At 39.4% G+C, this 19,588-nt stretch overlaps 1 protein-coding gene across 1 annotated transcript in view; it reads left to right on the top strand.

The window, feature by feature from the left end:
- The first annotated feature begins 6,917 nt into the window (after window positions 1-6,917).
- Window positions 6,918-19,588, top strand: part of PDE6A (phosphodiesterase 6A) — a 100,962-nt gene continuing 88,291 nt past the window's right edge. The window contains exons 1-4 of the mRNA XM_020964219.2: window positions 6,918-7,399; window positions 15,533-15,685; window positions 18,526-18,615; window positions 18,967-19,107. Coding sequence (XP_020819878.1) covers window positions 6,926-7,399; window positions 15,533-15,685; window positions 18,526-18,615; window positions 18,967-19,107 — 858 coding nt within the window. The 5' untranslated portion in view covers window positions 6,918-6,925. The remainder of the gene's footprint in view (window positions 7,400-15,532; window positions 15,686-18,525; window positions 18,616-18,966; window positions 19,108-19,588) is intronic.

Below are 19,588 nucleotides of genomic sequence, written 5' to 3'. Positions count from 1 at the left end.
TCTGTCTAGGTTTGCAGGACAATATTCTCTCCTAGTTTTTCTCCTGCTTATTTGACCACTCCTTCTCTATTTCCTTTACTGAATTCTCCTTCAGATCATACCCTCTCACCATAAGTGACCCTCAGGGTTCTGTCCTGTACCCTTTTCTCCTCTTGCTCTATACTACTTCACTTGGTGATCTTGTCGGCTCCTGTGGATTTAATTACTGTTTCCATACTGATGATTTTCAAATCTACCTATCCTGCCCCCAAATCTCTTTTGACCTCCAATCTAGCATCTTCAACTACCTTTCAGACATCTCAAAATGGATGACCAGTAGATATCTTAAACTCAGTATGTCCAAAATGGAACTCATTATCTACAGCCCTACAGCTCTACCCCATTCCCTAGTTTCCCTATTACTTTAGGAGACAACACCATCCTACCAGTCCCCCAGGCTTGCAACCTAAGAATCATCCTGGATTCCTTACCATTGCCAAGGCCTGTTGGTTTTATCTTTGCCACATCTCTTTAATATTCCCTCCTTTCTCCTCTGATGCAGCCACCATTCTGGTATAGGTCCTCATCACCTCACACCTAGATTATTGTAGTAGCCTACTGGTGGGTCTCCCTGCTGTAATCCAATCCATTATCCAATCAGCCACTAAAATGATTTTTTAAAGCATAGATGTGATCATGTCACACACACACACACACACAATGTATATATATATATATATATATATATATATATATATATATATATATATATATATATATATATGTATATATACTCCAATGGGTCCCTATTAACTCCAGGAACAAATACAAAATTCTGTTTGGCATCCAAAGTTCTTCATAACCTAGCCCCCTCTTCCTTTCCAATCTTCTTCAACTTTACTCCCCAAAATATATTCTTTGATCCAATGATGCTGGCCTCCTGACCATTCCACAGACTAGACATCCCATCTCTCAACTCTGGAAATTTTTTCTGGCTGTCCCCCATGCCTAGAATGCTGTCTATCCTGTTCTATTCTGTCCTGTCCTGTCTTGTCTTGCCCCATCCCATCCCATCCCATCCTATCCTACTCAGCTCCTGACTTCCCTGGTTTCCTTCAAGTTTTAGCTCAAATCCCACCTTCTACTTCTACAGGAAGCCTGCCCCAACCCTTCTTACTTTCAGTGCCTTTCCTTTGTTAATTACTTCCTATTTATCTTGTATGTAGCTTGCTTCGTATGTATCTGTTTGCTTGTTGTCTCCCCCATTAGATTGTGAGCTCCTTGAAGGAAGGGACTGCCTCTTTTTGTATACCCAGTGCTTAGGATAGTACCTGCACATAGTAGGTGCTTGATTAATGTTTCTTTATTGATTGATATTTTGTCCTGTCCTATTCTATTCTGTTCTATCTTAGCCTATCCCATCCTATCCTAGTAGTGCCTGCTGTGTGCCAGTAATGTGCTAGGCACTAGAGATACAAAGAGAAATATGATAGCTTACCTATACTTTTCTCTTCAGGGCAGCTAGGTGACACGGTGGATAGAGCACTGGTCCTGGAGTCGGGAGGACCTGAGTTCAAATCCAGCCTCAGACACATAATACTCACTAGCTGTGTGACCCTGGGCAAGTTACTTAACTCCAATTGCCCTCACCAAAAAAAAAAAAATAGGCATTATCCTTCTCTTCAACGGACTTACTTTATACTGGGAACAAAGAAATCATATACAGGTAGATGAATACAAAATCTATGAAGAAGAAATACGAAGTCGTTTGGGAGGAAGGAATCATTCAAACCAGGAAATCAGGAAAGACCTCATATAGTAGGTGGCATTTAAGCTGAGTTTTCAATGGAGGTAGAGGTCCCAAAAGGGAGAGAGAAGGGAGAGTGTTCCAGGCATAAAGGGGGAGAGGGCAGCCCATGCAAAGGCATGAACATAGATGAAATATCATTCATAGGGAATAATAAGTAATCTAGTTTGATTGGAACACAGAGCACACAATGAGGAGTAATGGAAAAGAAGTTAGAAAGATAGGTTGGAGCTAAGTTGTGATGGGTTTTTAAGTGCCAAATAAAAGAAGTTGTACTTTATCCTAGCAACAATAAGGAGTCACTGAAGAATCTTGAGCAAGAAAGTGACGTGGCCAGACCAATGCTTACAGATGATCAGTTTGGCAGATGTGTATGCAAATGATTTGGAGAGGTGAGAATGTAAAAACAGGGAGGTCAATTAAGACGCTATTGCAGTAGTGCAGTGGAGATAGGCAGAGGGTGGGGAGGGAGAAGAGCCCTCGGGTCCACCCACACATAGAGTGGGGCATAGACATTGATACAACAAAGTAGGCAGAGAAGGAGCAGTCGGCTAGTAAGGAAGAAAACCAGGAGAAAGTAGAGTCCTGAAATCCCTGGGAAGAGAGAATTTGAACAATATGGTGCCTTCGTTCCCTCCCCAACATGACCCTTCTTACTTTACTCCTATATTTATTGAGAAAGCTTCTAGAGTATTCACATTGTTTATGATGCTTGTTTTTTATTTTAGGTAGATACTTTTATGATATTCAAAAAGGTACTCTATGCCTATACTTTTGGGTTAGGTAATTTTCTAGCCACTTAAAGCTAAGTTCAACAAAATAAGATTTTCTGAATAATATATAAAATATTTCTCTACAGGCCCTACAAAGTATAGACATAGACTACCTTTTTGAATATCATAAAAATATCTACTTAAAATAAAAAAACAGCCATCATGTGCAATGCAATACACTAGAAGCTTTCCCAATAAATATAAGAGTAAAGTAAGAAAGACCACTCTTTCCACTATCATTTGATATTGTTCTAGAAATGCTAGCATTATCAGTAAGACAGAAGCAAGAAATTAAAGGCAAAAAGGTAGGTAAAGGAAATACAGCTATCCTTATTTACTAATAACATGATGGTTTACTTAAGAAATTCCAGGGAATCAGCAAAGATGCTAGTTGAGACAGTAACTTCAGCAAGATGAAGACTACAGAACAAATCTACGAAAATCAACAGTACTTATATATAATAACACCAAATCTGGGAGTCAATAATAGAACAGAAATACCATTCAAAATAACGATAAATTGCATAAAATGCTTAGGGACCAGTCTACCAAGGCATACAACATACTTAAATAGAATCAACTACAAAGTGCTAAATAAAGAAAAAATGACCTAAATAGCTGCAAGAATATTCAGTAGTCTTAGCCATGCCAATGTAACAAAAATGAAAATACTACCAAGATTAGTTTTAAGTTATAATGCTATACAATTAAACTATCAAAGGGATACTTTACAGAATTCATTAACAAATAACAATATTAATTTTAGGAAATGAAAGATCTAGCATATCAAATGAAAATAAGGAAAAGACGTAGGGATAAAGGGGGAGTAGCACTTCTAACCTCAAATTGTATTTTTAAAAAGTCATTCCTCAATAGATAAATGGTTATAGGATATAAATAAACAGTTCTCAAAAGAAGAATTGCAAATTATTAACTAGCTTAAGAAAGAACACTCCAAATCACTAATCGTAAGAGAAATGCAAATCAAAACAATCCTAAGGTTTTACCTCATGCTCTTCAAATTGACAAAAATGATAAAAGATGGGAATAGTCAATACTGAAAGAGTTATGGGAACATGGGCTTGATAGTTCATCTGTTGGTAGAGCTGTTAATCGAAACAACCATTTTGGAAATCAATTTGGAATTATGCAAATGAAGTGATTAAAATGTTCATAATTGTTGACCAACTACTAGGCTTATACCCCAAGGAAGTCATTGATAAGAAGGAAGTCCCCACATGTATCGAAGCATTTATAGTAGCACTTTTTGTGATAACAAAAACGAACTTTGGAAACAAAGCATATTCCTACAGATTGAGGAATTGATAAATAAGTTGTGGTACATGAAGGTAATGGAATATTATTGTGCTGTAAGAAATGACAAATATGGAAAGATTTATACAATCTGACACAGACTAAATATACAGAGCCAAGAAAACAATAAAAACAGCTATAATCATGTAAATGGAAAGAGCAATCACAAACAATCCAAGTAAATGTTGCAAAAATTACAAAGAACAAGCATGGCCCCAAATAAGAAATATGACGTTTCCAATCCATTCCTTTGCAGATGTGGGGAGGTCCAGCGGTATGGAACATTGTTCATCAGTTTAGATTTTTTCCAATGTACTATTCAGTTTTGCTGCTTTTTTCCTTTTAAAATATTATTTGTTATATGAGGTGGCTCTCTGGGAGGGGGGAAAGGAAGAATACTAGGAGAAATTTTGGTAATGTAAATTCATAAAATTATTTTTAAAAAAGGAAGTTTTTAAAAAGTCAACAATGGCTACTAAGTTGTTGAAGAGGGGAGAAGGGCTGTAACAAAACTCTTAAGATCTTGCCATCTCTGTCAATGATGCTTCCAATACAGCTATTGGAATATCTTCTTGCAAATTACAGACTTGGCATCTGAATCTTCCTCCTTTTGTTTCTACTTCCCCTCTTGAGTGACAAGGCATTCACCACCATTCCTAGCCTCATTTTCTGCAACTCAGTACAGATTATACTCAAGCATGGATGCTTTATTAACATAGGGATCTGGTAATGACTAGGAGCTGATATGGACTCATTAACACAAATCATGCTGGACTAACCTAGCTCTCTTTTTTGATAAGGTTACTAGAGTGGTAAGTTAAAGGAAGGTCAAAGCTACAGTATGCTAAATATCTTGCAGAAATCCAGGCAAAGTCCCTTGAGATATTTTGGTGGACAAGATGTGATATGAGTTTGAAGATCGGTGGTCTCAGAACTTGTTAGTGTATCAACTTGAAGGATATTCTCTAATGGACGCCTTAAGAATGCACTCTTATTCAACACTTTTGTCAGTCACTAGGCCTTGGTTCTAATCCCAGCTCTGCTACCTACTACTTGTGTGAATAGTTACTCAACCTCTCTGGCCCTCTGTTTCCTAATCTGTAAAATGAAGGAACTGGACGAGATGATCAGTAAAGTTCCCTCCAACTCTACATGTTGAGCCCTATGGATAAATGAAGGCATAGATATCCTGTTTATCATATTTGCAAATGATGTTAAACAAAGAGAAATAGCTAATATATTAGATGACCAAGTCATGATCTGAAAAGATCTTAATGTATCAGAACAATGGGCCAAAGATACTAAGATGAAATTTAAGATGGATAAATGTAAAATCTCAGACTTGGGTTCAAAAAATCAATTGCACAAAAACTGTATTGGAGGGAGTGGAGATTGATTTTCAGGCTGAAAATTTCAAGAAAAGGGTTAGGGGTCCTATCAAGACATAAAATTCAACATAAATAAAAAGCAAACTGAGATTATTGAAAAAAAGTAATTCAACCTTAAGTTGCATTAATAGAAACAAAGCATCCAGAACAAGGTCAAGAAACCTGGGTTCTACCGATATTGGACCTTGGGCAAATTGCTTGCCTTTTCAAGGTCTCAGGATTGAAGTTTCACAAAATTTCAGGATTGTAAAGGACTTCAATGGACATCAAGTCCAACTTATATCTGAATAAGAATTCCCTCTACAATGTACACAATGAGTTGTTATTCAATGTTTGCTTGTAGATGTCCAGTGAAGAGGGATACCAGGATCTTCAGAAGAAGCCCATTACACTTGAGGAAAGCTCAGATTGTTAGAAAGTTTTTTTCCTTTTATCAAGCTTACCTCTTTTCAACTTTATCCCATTATTGCTTTGACCTTTGGTGCCAAACAAAACAAGTCTAATTTTTTTTTTCTTAATTAGAGTGGTATTAGAAGACTTCAAACATTTGAAGACAAGCTATCATGTTCCCCCATGAGACTTTTCTTCTTAAGGCTAAATATCTCCATTTTCTTCAACTGATATTCATGTGGTACTAACTCAAGGCCCTGTGCCATCTTTGTTGCCTTTTACTGGATGCCTTCTAGCTTGTCATCCTAAAATGTAATGGCCCCAACTAGAACACAATTGCATATTCAATATGTGTCCTCACTTGTAACCTGGTAGAAAGGATCTTAGAAATAGTTTTTAATTTAAATTATTAACTTAATTGATTAACAAATGAATACTTATTTGCTAGACAATTTAATAATATATAATAACAAAAATATTAATAATAATCACTCAATAAATAATTGAATTATAAATTAAGGAAAAATTGTTAATTCAAACTTAATTTTTTAAAAATTTAATTTAACTTTAACTTTTGAATTTTAATTTCATTTTAATCTTTTTTCTGTTTTTACACCAATGTCATTTCTGAATGTACCCCTCTCCTCTCTTATCCAGTGAGCCATCCCTTGTAACAAAGAATTTGTTATTTGAAGAAAGAGGGGAAAAAACGCAATTCAGAAAAACTGATCACCACACAATCCAGGCTGAAAAATATATGAAATGTCCAGAAGTAGTTTACTATAAACTAACCATTTGAAGAAAATAGATCTTATGCAGGACAATTAGGGGCTTTCTGGGGCCGGGGGTTGGGGGGGTTGGGGGGGGTGAAGATAATTCAGATATCTTTGATCAGGGAGTGTCCCAGTAAGATTGTTGTCAGTAAGGGTGTTCTCTGCAACCGTCTGGGATTCTGACAACATTTAGTGCTGTCTCTGATTCTCCAAACAGAATATGATTAAATGGCTTTCTAATGTACCTCTACTGAGACATAATCCCATGAAATACCTGGGAGGAATTAATGCCCTAATCTGTGCCCCTCCCCCCTCCAATTTACTGCCCTAGATCCCCACTTCAAGGGGACTTATAGCTGAGACCAGACCATATCTAAAGCAGAGCTAAGCTCATCAGAAAGGAAACTATTTGGTTCCTTATAGACTAATTTTGTCTCTTAAACTACTCTCTGAAAGTGAGCCTCAGTCTCTCTATCACACCACAGATTGCTAACCTCAAAGATGGGGGAAGTGACAGCCGAGGAGGTGGAGAAGTTCCTGGATGCTAACGTTGGCTTTGCTAAGAACTACTATAACCTCCAATTCAGGGCCAGAGTCATCGCTGAGCTATTGGGTGCCAAGGAAGCAGCTGTTGATTTCAGCCACTTCCACTCCTTGACCAGTGTGGAAGAGAGCGAGATTGTCTTTGACCTCCTCCGAGATTTCCAGGACAACCTGCAACTTGAGAAATCTATGCTTAACATCATGAAGAGGTTATGCTTTCTCCTTCAGGCAGACCGAATGAGTCTGTTCATGTACCGGGTGAGGAATGGAATTGCGGAGCTTGCCACTAGGCTCTTCAATGTCCATAAAGATGCAGTCTTGGAAGAGTGCTTGGTGATGCCTGACTCAGAGATCGTCTTCCCTCTGGATATGGGTGTAGTGGGCCATGTTGCACATTCAAAAAAACTTGTGAACGTCTCCAATGCAGAAGAGGTATTTTATGATTCGTGTGTCTAGGGGACTACTGGGTCTAGGGAGATGTGGGTGGAGTGAGAATGGGACCGTTTTTATTCCTTTAGGAAGCAAAAGGGGAGTTCTTAACTAGGAATAGGTCATCCAGTTGGCTTCCTCTGTGAAGAGTGGTTCCATGGTGTTTCTGGAGACTGGAGTACTCTTTCTACAGAAGAAGGCCTGCTGGATGGGTGAGCAGTTAACCAGAGTGCCAAAGTGGTCCGTGGTACAAAAAAGATTAAGAAGCCCTGACTTTGTGTGATCTATGAAAATGAGGCAAATGGATATAGCTAACATTTATGGCACTACTAGAGGGAGAGAAAAATGAGAATATGGCATTATTTCCTATTGAGGATATATAAAAATGCTTCAGATTTATGATGCTTATCAGTTTCTGTGACTATATCTGACCCTTTGCTATCATCAGAAAATGGCTTGTTTTCAAAACTCAAAATGTAAAGTTTTGTCTTCCCTTTGTCTGTCTCCGTTGGCCTGAGAATTAAAGAGAACTGGATTTGGAGTCAGAAGACCTGGGTTTGAAGTCCAGCTCCCAGCTCACTGCCAGTGTGTTCTTGAGCAAATTACTGGCCCTCTCTGGACTTCAATCTCCTCCTCAGTAAAATGAAGTATTGAACTAGATGAACTAACTTTATAGTACTTTGAAGCATTACTATTCTGCTTCCATATCCTCAAGTTTAGACATTTTCCCTAGCCTGAGGAAATAGAGAGCTGGTATGTATGACAGTCTTAGCAAGAAGGTTCTGGTTATAAAGATGTTGAGTTATGAAGGGACCTGAATGCCTGGCTTCAGGCAGATTTGCAGCTTCTATTGTAGAGAGGGTTCCCTGGGTAGACTGGGAGCTTGGGTTTGGGTACCAGGAATGAGGAAAAATGAGTAGGTAAAGTGGAAATTGCTCCCCAATAATTGTCCTTCATTCTCGAAGAGGACCTTGCCATCAGGAAGGTGATGTCATGACTTGCAAGTGAATTGGATTTAAGTGAAGGAGGCTGTGCAAAGTTACCAGCCTCACTTCTTTTCCAGAGCCATCGGTGTCCAGTGGCAAGATATAGAATTGGACTGTGGCGGGCCCCAATGCAGTAGGAAACCTTGGCCTTTTTAAGCTAAGGCCTTTCATAGGTCTCAGTTTGACTGAGGCAGCGCCATTAAGGCTAGGTAAGAAATGAGGCAGAAAATGTCCTTTTACCTAGTCAAAAAAAAATCAACCTGGGAGGAGAAGACCTTCAGGCTTTCTGGCCAAAACAGAAACAATTACTATTTACATTCACTCTTAGCCATCTAGGCCCAAACAATGACCACTGAGAGTCAGGCTTGGGCTTTCAATCAATGAAAGCCAGAGTGATTTGGGTTTAAGGCATGGCTCTTAAGAGAAAAATCTAGCCAGTAAACCCCAAGTTATCCTGCTAGGGTTCAACCATCAAAATTTACATTCCTCTGGGCAGAGCACCTGCAGGGAAGGGTATGATACCCTATGTGGACAGAGGGAGAGGAAGGAAGGGAAGGGAAGGGAAGGGAAGGGAAGGGAAGGGAAGGGAAGGGAAGGGAAGGGAAGGGAAGGGAAGGGAAGGGAAGGGAAGGGAAGGGAAGGGAAGGGAAGGGAAGGGAAGGGAAGGGAAGGGAAGGGAAGGGAAGGGAAGGGAAGGGAAGGGAAGGGAAGGGAAGGGAAGGGAAGGGGGGGAGGAAGAAAGGTGGTGGTGGTGGTTGTTTATCCTTCATTCTTGAAGAGGACCATGACATCAGGAAGGTGATGCCATGACTTTCAAATGAATTGGATTTAAGTAAAGGAGGACTGTACAAAGTTACCAGCTTCACTTTCTCCTGTGGAGTCGTCTGGGTCCAGTGGCAAGATATAGGTCAGGACAACTGGGGATGGCCCTGGATCTCTCCCTAATAATAACTTATGTGTGAAAGAGGAATCCTATAAGAGAAGTTGTTAATTTCCCAAGGGCGGCTCTCCTCATGCCAATGGGCGGTTTCCTTGTTAGGCTGGATTTGTTACATTTCCCACATTGCATTGTTGGCATTGATTTTCCGTGGCACTGGTATTGTTGGCCAAAGATAGACTATCTATTAATGCGCCTTCTCTCCCTGTCCTTGGCACATCTAAGACAAAAGAATGAGGAAATTGCTTTGAGTTACATAAAGGAGAAGCTTAGAATCTGTTTTTGTTGGAGTTACAATGATAATTTACATAAAATCATAGGACCACAGAATATGAGAACTGGAAAGGACCTTTAGGATCATTTAATTCAGCCTTTTATTTTTATAGAAAAGGAAGCTGAGTCTCAGAGAGAGGAAAGTGATTTCCCTATATCATATAGAAAACTAGTAGAACTAATTGTCCCCACTTTACAGATGAGGAAAATGAGGTTCAGAAATACCAATGGTTATATAGCTAGTTGGTGACGAAACAGTAGAATCTAGCTTTAGAGACTAGATCTTTTGTTCCTTCAAATGAAATTTGTTATTTCTCTATTGAGAAAAAGTAAAGCCACATGCTGGGCAAAACTCCTTATTACAGCAGAAGCAGATTGAAATGTAATTGGGAAATTTATAACAAAGTAAATAAAAATACAATACAACATAGATAATGTTAATTTATGGTTTTCTAAGTCAATATGCTACCAGCAGGAATGTTTTTCTATATGAGTTTGATGCCATTGCTTTGAAATATCCCTTTGATAGTTTGACATAGCATTAAAACTATAAACTAATTTGAACAGTATTGTCTTTTTTTTTATTATATTGGCATGGTCCAACCATGAGTATTGAAGATTCCTCTAGCTATTTAGGCTTTTCTTTCTTACTTTAAAGAATCTTTTGTAATTGAATCTGTTTAAGTATTTTGTGTGCTTAGGGCATCAACAAAACCCTAATCTGAAATGTACAATGGAAGAATCTTCAGTGTTCTAACAGGGCTGTAGGGGATCAAGCGTTATGGTGTTTGTTGACTGACACAGGAAACAGCATAGCCACTCCACATGGGAATGCAAATTGTGGATCCTACACTGTATTGTTGGAAACAGGTTTCTTGTGGAGTACTACAGGGCTTTCTTCTGCTTTTAATCAATGACTTGCATAGGCATCAATAGTATACTTATCAAGTTTGAGAATGAAGAAAAACTGGGAGGAATAGCTAATAGGTTGGAAGATAGAATTAAGATGTAAAAGATCTTGAAGAATTGGAATCTTTTGTCGTCTCTAAGAAGATTAAATTGTATGGGAACAATTGTGAAGCCCTAGACTTTGATTAGAAACATCAAGAGCACAAGATAGGGGGATCTGGCTAAAGCAGAATGCTCTTCCCTATTCCTGTACCCATAGCAAAGAGGAACAGAAATCTCTATACAACCCCTCTGAGCCAAACTTCCAAGTTTCCCACTTCTATCTAGCCCAGAGCAGCTCCACACGTGGCTTGTTAATGTTATCAGAAGAGGAGGTGACTGGGTGGCTAAGTGGGTAGAACACTGGACCTAGAGTCAAGAAGATCTGAATTCAAGTCTGGCTTCAGACATTTTCTACCTGTGTGACCATGGACAAGTAACTTAACTCCTCTCATCCTCAGCTTCCTTTACTGTAAAATGAGGCTAATAATAGCACCTAACACTCAGGGTTGTTGTGAAGATAAAATATTTGTAAAGCACTTCATAAACCTTCAAGGCCATGTAAATGTCAGCTATTATTAAGATTAGATAAATAGGCATAAGCAGGTGATTAATTATGGTAGTAGGAATGGAGATATAGTTGGGAAACGTAACTGACACAATAATATGACAGAATCAGGAGGTCACAGGATCTCCATGTCTGTTTTTAGTGGGTTAAAAGCAATTACTAGATAGGTGAATGGGGCTAGAAAGTAGCTGATGTTAAATAGATGGTTCGTGTGACTGCAAATTTAATATAAGTCCATAGTCTAATGTAGCAAAAGAAAAAATTAATATAACTTTAAACTGTGTTAAAAGAAGTCTACTCTGCAGAGGGCAGGAGGTGATGGTGCTATTAAAAGGACAGTTAATAGCATGGAAGCATAGCCATAAGAAGATAACTGGGATGGGGATGGGAATCTTGATACTTGTTTGGAAAAACTGGGGACGTTTAGGATGGAGATGAAGAGACACAAGCAGGCCATGCTTATGGACTTCACATCATTACAGGATCGCAGACTCTGCAAGAATTCAAGAGTTGGAAGGGACATCAGCCACCATCCCATCCAGCTCATGCTTAGTAAGAGGTTTTGAAAGTCTCTGCTTGAAGACCTCCAAAGAGGTCACCTCCTATGGTAGCCATTCTATTTTTCAGCAGCTCTAATTGTCAGGAAATTTTCTTCTGGCAAGTTTAAACTTGCCTTTTTGCATTTTCTGCTCATTCTTTCTGATTCTGCCTTTGGGGCCAAAGAATGATGTCCTGTGGGAATGGATGTTACATGGAAGAAAAAATTCAATATGTTCCATGAGATTCCACAGAGAGAAATTATGACCTGAGGGTAGACACCACAGAGAGATTTTCATTCAACAATGAGAAAGAACTTTCCAACAGTAAGAATTGTCTAAAAATAAAATGGGCTTCCTTGAAAGGTAAACAAATTCTTTATCACTAGAAGCATTTGAGTAGAAGCTGTGTGCTTTTTTTGAGGATTACATAGCTCATTTTTCTATCAGGTAAGGTCTAAATGAGATACCCCTCAAGGTCCCGTCCAACTCTTAGATGCTATGATTCTATGTGCAGTAGCAAAAGAGCAGAAGACCAGGAGTAAAAGATGGGGGCTTGAATACTATTTGTCATTAATTCACTGAGTGACTATAGGTTGAAGCCTTCCCTCTCATGCCTCAGTTTGCTTTTCTGTAAAATAAAGTTCAACTACTTGTTCTCTAAGATCTCTTGTTGCTCTGACATTCTGTGGTTGAGTTCATGAAATAATAATAAACATTTAACATGTTAAATGCAAACATGAGTCATTTGAAGCCAAAATTGGTTACATGAGAGATATATTTTGAGCACGTGAAGCAGATCTATCTTCATGAATGTGTCACCACCTCTTTGAGGATATCATATCACATGTTTATTGATTAATACCCTATGAAGATTTTAGTTAAATCCTCAAATCCTAGTTTAATTATAGCAGAAGAAGCTTAACCTAATTTCTTTACCCTTCAACTAGCTTGAAATCACATTATTAAGACTAATCCTTAATGTTCATGTAATCATACTCCATTTAGAAGACATCCTTGGAATACTTTGATTCCTTGGTAGCTCTGGGATCCCACACAGAAATGATCTCTCCCTTAAAAAATTTCTCATCACATCTATTTGGACAGCTCCTTTACACTTAATTCTGATTTATCCTACAGTTATTCACACATAGTCTTATCTCTCTGTTAGACTGGGGCTAGGCCTTGTTTTATCTTTGTATTCTCAATGCCTAGCACTGTGCCTTGCCTTAATCAAAGTAAACATGGGTTAACCAGAAGATCATGAGTTGAAAAAGACCTTAGAAGTAAGCCATTGAGTTTGACAAAAGAGAAGACTAAGATTTAGAGAGGAAAGTGACTTACTCATTGGGGCAGCAAGGTAGGGTAGTTGAATCTGGAGTTTAAAAGATCTCATTTCAATTCTGACCTCAGACACTTACTAGCATTGCGACCCTGGACAAGTCACTCAGCCTGTATTTGCCTCAATTTCCTCATCTGTAAAATGGAGTTGATAACAGCACCTGCCTCCCAAAGTTGTTGGGGGAATGAAATAAAATAATATTTGTGAAGTACTTGGCCCAGAGCCTGGCACATAGTAAGTGCTATATAAATATTCGTTATCCCTTATCTCCCCTCCCTTTGACTAGCAAATTCCTAGGGAAAGCTATCTCTAAACCTTGCCAATCACCTCTCACTAAGGTTTCAGTGCCTTGTAATGTGACTTTTGACCCCACCACCCAATGAAAACTGTTCTTTCCAAGGTTACCAATGATCTAACTTCTAAATCAAATTCCTTTTATTAGTCCTCCTCATTCTTGACTTCTCTTTAGCTTTCACTGTTGACTTCTCCCTCCTCCTAGACACTTTATACTTCCTGGGTTTTTATGACTCTGCACTATCCTATTCTCTTCCTACCTATCCAATCACTCCTTAGTCTCCTTTGCTGGATCATCATTCATCTCTTGCCCGTCTTTTGCATGAGTGTACCTTGAAATTCTACCCTGGGCCTCCTCCTCTCTCTCAGAGAGCTCATTAGATTCCTTGAGCCCAATTATTATCTCTATGTAGATGATCCCCAAATCCACGTATCCAGTCCCCATTTCTTTCTTGAAATGCAATTTCCCATTGTCAATTGACATCTCCATCTGAATGCTGCATAGACATTTCAAATGCAACATAAAATAAAACTCATTTTCTTCTCCCCCAAATCCAGCCTGACTTCCTCATTTCTGTCAAGGGCCACCACCATTTTTATCAGGTCCACAACATTTGCTCTCCTCACCTCCCATATCCAATCAGTCGCCAAGTCCTGTTGATCCTACCTGCACAGACTTTCTCACATCTGTCCCTTTCTTTCCACTCACAGACACTCCCTAAATCTGTTGCCTCACTAATCCATCCTCCACACAGCTTTCAAAATGATAGTCCTAAAAGACAGGTCTGCTCATGCTACTCTTCTGCTCAAGAAGCTTTGATGGCTCCCCCTTACCTCTAAGATAAAATATGAACTCCTTTATTTAGTATTCAAAGTCCTCTGCAATCTGGTTATAGCTTACATTTTTAAATTACTTCCCCTCACATATTCTATGCTCTAGCCAAAATGTTCTACTTGCTTGTTCACAGAATCCTGTCTTATGTCTTCATGCAAAGTTGTCCTCCATTCCTGGAAGGCACTCTCCTCTCATATCAACTTCATAGAATCCCTAACTTCCTTCTAAGCATAGCACATCTGCCACCATCTAAAGAACTTGGGGTCCATAGATACCTAAGGAACCATGAGCAGAATTTAGGGGGTCCATGAACTTTGATGAGAAAATAATTACATTCTTAATTTCACTAAACTCTAACTGAAATTTTACACTGAATTTTAACTGAAATTTAATCACAGATTTTTTTTGTGTGTGAGGGCAATTGGGGTTAAGTGCCTTGCTGACAGTCACACAGCTAGTATGTTATATGTCTGAGGCTGGATTTGAATTCATGTCCTCCTGACTCCAGGACCAATGTTCTATCCATTGTGCCATCTAGCTGCCCCAATTACAGATTTAAAAAAAAAAAAGAGCAGTGATTCAGAGAAGAAATTCACAGGCTTCACCAGACCATTAAAGAACTCCATGATACAAAAAAAGGCTAAGAGCCCCTGATCTAAAGGAAACTATTCTTGCTCTTTCCATTTGTTAGTACACACACACACATACACACACACACACACACACACACACACACACACACACACACCCCACTTTGCATTTACTTTGTATATATTTTATAAATACTTATCTGTGTACACATATAATAGGTAATTGATCAATGAAAGCCCTGGGAGCATGTTCAAGCAATCTGCTCTTCCTGGTTCTGACTCACATAGATGCTTGGCATTAATAACAGAGGTCTCTGATGCAGGAGATGCAGTCTGGCCCAGGAGAAAGAAAGCTGACTTTTGAGTCAGAAGTCCTGAGTTCATATCCTGGCTCTGTTACTTCTTGCTCTTGACCTCTGTCAAGTCATTTAACCTCTCTGGGGCCTCAGTTTCCTCATCTATAAAATGAGAAGGTTGGATGATGTCCCTCTAAGGTCCCTTTCAGCTCTACATCTTTGATGATGTCCCTTCTAATACCAGCTCTGCCCCTCCCTGGCTGTGTGGCCTGGAGCAACTTCCCTCCTCTGGAACAGAATTCTCATCAACAAAGTGAAGAGGTTGTACTGGATGACTTCCATGGTTCCTTCTGACTCTAAACGTCTCTGAGTCTATATGAGTCAATATGGGATTCCCATTTTACCTTTGCTTTCTTGTCACAAAGGAAACAGATGCCTAATCAGTAGATCAAGAGAAATGAACAATATTGTCTCTTTTTTCTTTTAATGAACCCAATGACAGACTCATGCATTTACTCCTTTGTTCCTTAGGATGAGCATTTCTGTGACTTTGTTGATGATCTCACAGACTACAAGACCAAAAACATCTTGGCTACCCCCATAATGAATGGAAAGGATGTTGTAGCTGTAATCATGGCTGTGAATAAAGTGGATGGACCATGTTTTACCAAGAGGGATGAAGAGGTAAGGAAATACTAGAAGCAAGCAACTGTAAGTCCTGTCATCAATAGCAGCACTAGTAGCTTATGTATAAGCAGAATTAGAAACATAATGCACACGATAACTACAATAATTTAAATGGATGAACACCACCAAAATGAAATCGAACAAAATATAATTATAATAGTTCCAGAGAAGAGGTAAAAAAAATGCCCTTCTTTCTGCCCTTTTTGTAGAGGTGGGGGTGGGGGTGCATATAAAACACTGCATATACTATCAAATGTGATTAAAGTATTGGTTGGCTTTGATGGAATTTCCCCCCCCCCTTTTTGTGACAAGTGTCACAAGTGGATTTATAATTGAGAAACAAAGTCTGAGCTATTTGATTTATTAGCGAAGCATGTATAATAAAGTGGCCCTTTAGTAGGTGCAAAGACCCCAAATACAGATTTGCACAGATTTTTATGTTAAAAGAAAACAATAAATAGTATACTGAATAATATATAGATTAGGTAATCTAATTTCTTATTGAAGGATAGATTTGGGACTTTCTGAGTTGGGAAGGGATGAGTGAGCAGGTGGAATGCTCTGAAATCTGGTGATTTACAGGAAAATGAAACTTAAGTTTTAAAATGTAGGTGGTTCACAAACTGGAGTCAGTTTGGTTCTCACAATTCCCCCCTTTGATCCTTCTCTTCCCCCCTGTCCCCCATGGATCACTACAAGCCAAATTTGGTGGGTTTTATATGCCCATTATTAACATCATAAGCATCATTAGCCTAGAAAAGTTGACTAGAAAGCATCCTTTTGCATAGCTTTGTACAACAACTCATACAAAATGTCCAAGAGTAATAATGAAGTATAAAATGAAGACAGCCCATTTACCTATGGAGGCTAATATGCCATCTCCCAGCATTCAAGTGAACCAGGAGGAAGGATTCCACCGAGGTTCACTTGGTGTAGGCAATTGTGTTTGTTATAATCTGCTGGATTTCCTGAAGGCTCATCATAACCTCTCCTGATGGATTAATGTAGGAACAACAAGATTGGTTGATCATAGCACAGACTCCTTGTAAAGCTATAATAAGGTCAAAGGCCATTGTTTTCATTGATAGGTAGCACTACTCATCAATCAGGACAGCTCTGATGAGTGTGATGACAAATCCAGAATCCATGGGGCCCAATTTCTCTAAGGTGATAAGCATTCCCTACCTCACCATGAAGTTTACTGATAGTATTGTCTTTTCCAGTCCTCCTAAGAGGAGCGGAATCTGGAAAGAGCAATGGGAATTTAGAATTAAGCAACAACAATGAAATGAGCAATATTTAAAACATGTAAGTATGATTGTGAGGCATATAGCAAATGGTATGGTGAAAATTTTTCCATTTTTCCCTGGTTGACAATTTTTCATTCTCATGATTACTATTTTTTGTTTAAGTTTTTTGTTCTAAAGTTCTCTTGTGAGGGAAGGAGAAGCACCATGTGATAATATTAAGATAGAGCAAAACAAAAACACTTTCTGATACATTGTTCTGCCTCTTGGGCCTTCGGAACCGATACAGAGAACAAAGAGGGAATCCTAAGGGAGTTGCAAAGACAGAGATGCATTGGGGAGGGCAGAAAAGAGTGACCCTAAGTTTACAAAAGAGCTAACAGCCAAACAAGTTAACAGGAAAATTGGGTACAAAGAGAAAGGAATGCTCTACTGAGAGAGGCCAACGGTAACCATATGGGCACGCAATTTGGAAATGCTTTGAGACTTCCCCGAGATCCTGACAACATTTATAGATCCAATAGAAATACTCGGAATCTGGTTTGGACATCAAAACTCAATTAGAGGCTCTAGTATCTAGTAAACAGTCATAAATCATGTTACCAACTTTAAGGGAGACTTGGGATTCACTGGTGTGAGGAGAGATAAATACTGGGATAGTGGGGCAAGGACATCAGGATTGAGGGGAAAAAAAACCAAAAAGATCCTCATCAGAATCTGTGGTTCCTCCCCCTCCCCACGCCCTCATGCCTGAGACCCTCCCTGGGTCCCTTCCAGGGTCCCCTCTATTTCTATCCTTAAGTCCCACTTCTTCCTACATTCTATGCCAATGTGGCCTTTTTTGGTATGACAATAAAAACACTCTTATAGCCCCTGCTTCCTTGATACAGCTTGAATGAGAGTCGAAGCTGCTTGGGCAGGGGCCCAAGCTTGGAAGGGAGCCAGGACTGTTTGGGCAGGGGCCAGGACTGGCTGAGGTTTGGCGTAGGTTTATCTTTTTCTTTATTCTTTCCCTCATAAACATATTGAGTGATGCTTTTGAGCTCACCAATACCTTTTTCGTGACATCTAGGACAACCCTTATGAAAATATTTAACGTATTTCTGGATGCGATTGACTAACAAAGTATGTATTAATGATTCGTGCATCTCATGGGTTGAGTGGGTCTAACCCCACGTACCATTTAGAACGCTTTACACAGCCTGTCATAAAAGCAGGTAGGGCTTTCATTTTCTTCCTAGACAGTTTCTTGGAACTTACTCCAATTTGGGGGGAGGACAACACATATTTCCATCCCCTGATCAAGGAAAGAAAGTAAGGAGTGCTGTTTTTCTTCCATCCTTTCCAAGGATGTACATAGTTAGCAGTGAAATCTTGATGAAATTGAATTCAGACACTCTGCTCCATTCTCTCCATTACAGCCCTCTAAGTTCCCCTTTTTCATTTCCTTGCGATGTAACAATAAACGTGTTGGGGAAAACTTGCTTAACAAATTTTAAAAATGCATCTAAAAAGAAAAAAAAACTTCCCTGATCTCTGTTCTCCTAAAGGGTTCGTGGTCCTTCTCATCTCTCTCTGTTTGTATTTCAGATTCTAATGAAGTACCTTAATTTTGCAAGTCTGGTCATGAAAGTTTTCCATTTGAGCTACCTTCACAACTGCGAAACTCGCAGGGGCCAGGTAAGACCGCAGACATAAGAGAACTCTGTCCAGTTTGCTTGGTTCTTGAGCCATTTCCGTGGGAGATATTGGGAAAGAAACCCACTCCTCCTGGAATTCCTGGCCGTAAGGGTTGTCTCTCCCATTAGACTCTGAGCTCCTCAAGAACCGGAACTTCCTTTTGCTTTCTTTCTATCCCCAGCACTTAGTGCAAGGTCTGGCACTTAGCCAGTGCTTAATCAATGCTGTCTGATCGATTGGATATTTATAATGCTAAGAAGGCTTTAAATTCTTTGTTTGCAGCTCTGGGAACTGCTGCGGCTGCTGCAGCTTATCCTAAACCCTTTACACGTTTTCTTTGTATTCATTTAGATACTCCTGTGGTCTGGGAGCAAAGTGTTTGAAGAGCTTACAGACATCGAGAGACAGTTCCACAAAGCCCTTTACACAGTCCGTGCCTTTCTCAACTGCGACAGATACTCTGTGGGGCTCTTGGACATGACCAAGCAAAAGGTTAGGCAATTTGTGGAGCAAACATTGTACGTCAAGGTTCAACACGGATTGGATAGAATCTATCTTCCCATATCCACCTCACATACCTCAAGGAAAGCCTGGGAGAATTGGGGTCATACTGTGAGCTCCACATAACGGCCATTCTTTTACAGCAGGGATGTTGCACCTATTTCCCACAAAAAGTCACTCACCTACACCTAGCAAGTGAGCAGCCTGAAGGCTGAGTAGCAGCAAACCATGCTTTTGCTTGCCAGGGCCATCTGAAAAGTGAACACCCACCCAGGTGGGACAAGGGTTGTTATCTTCATTGAATTAGCAGTAACAAGAGAGGGGAGAGGCAGAATGAAGGAGGTATTGGTTATGACCAGGGAACTCACCAGTATGTTGAATAAATAAATAAATGATGGTGAATTAACTTCTAGGTTGCGCTCAACTAAAGGAGAGAAAGTAAATAAAGGTAAAAGAGAGAGAGCAAGAAATG

The sequence above is a fragment of the Phascolarctos cinereus genome, unplaced genomic scaffold (genome assembly GCF_003287225.1).
Source record: "Phascolarctos cinereus isolate Bilbo 61053 unplaced genomic scaffold, phaCin_HiC Scaffold_2;HRSCAF=192, whole genome shotgun sequence".
NCBI classification, from domain to species: Eukaryota; Metazoa; Chordata; class Mammalia; order Diprotodontia; family Phascolarctidae; genus Phascolarctos; species Phascolarctos cinereus.
This window is presented reverse-complemented; position numbering and strand designations above follow the sequence as displayed.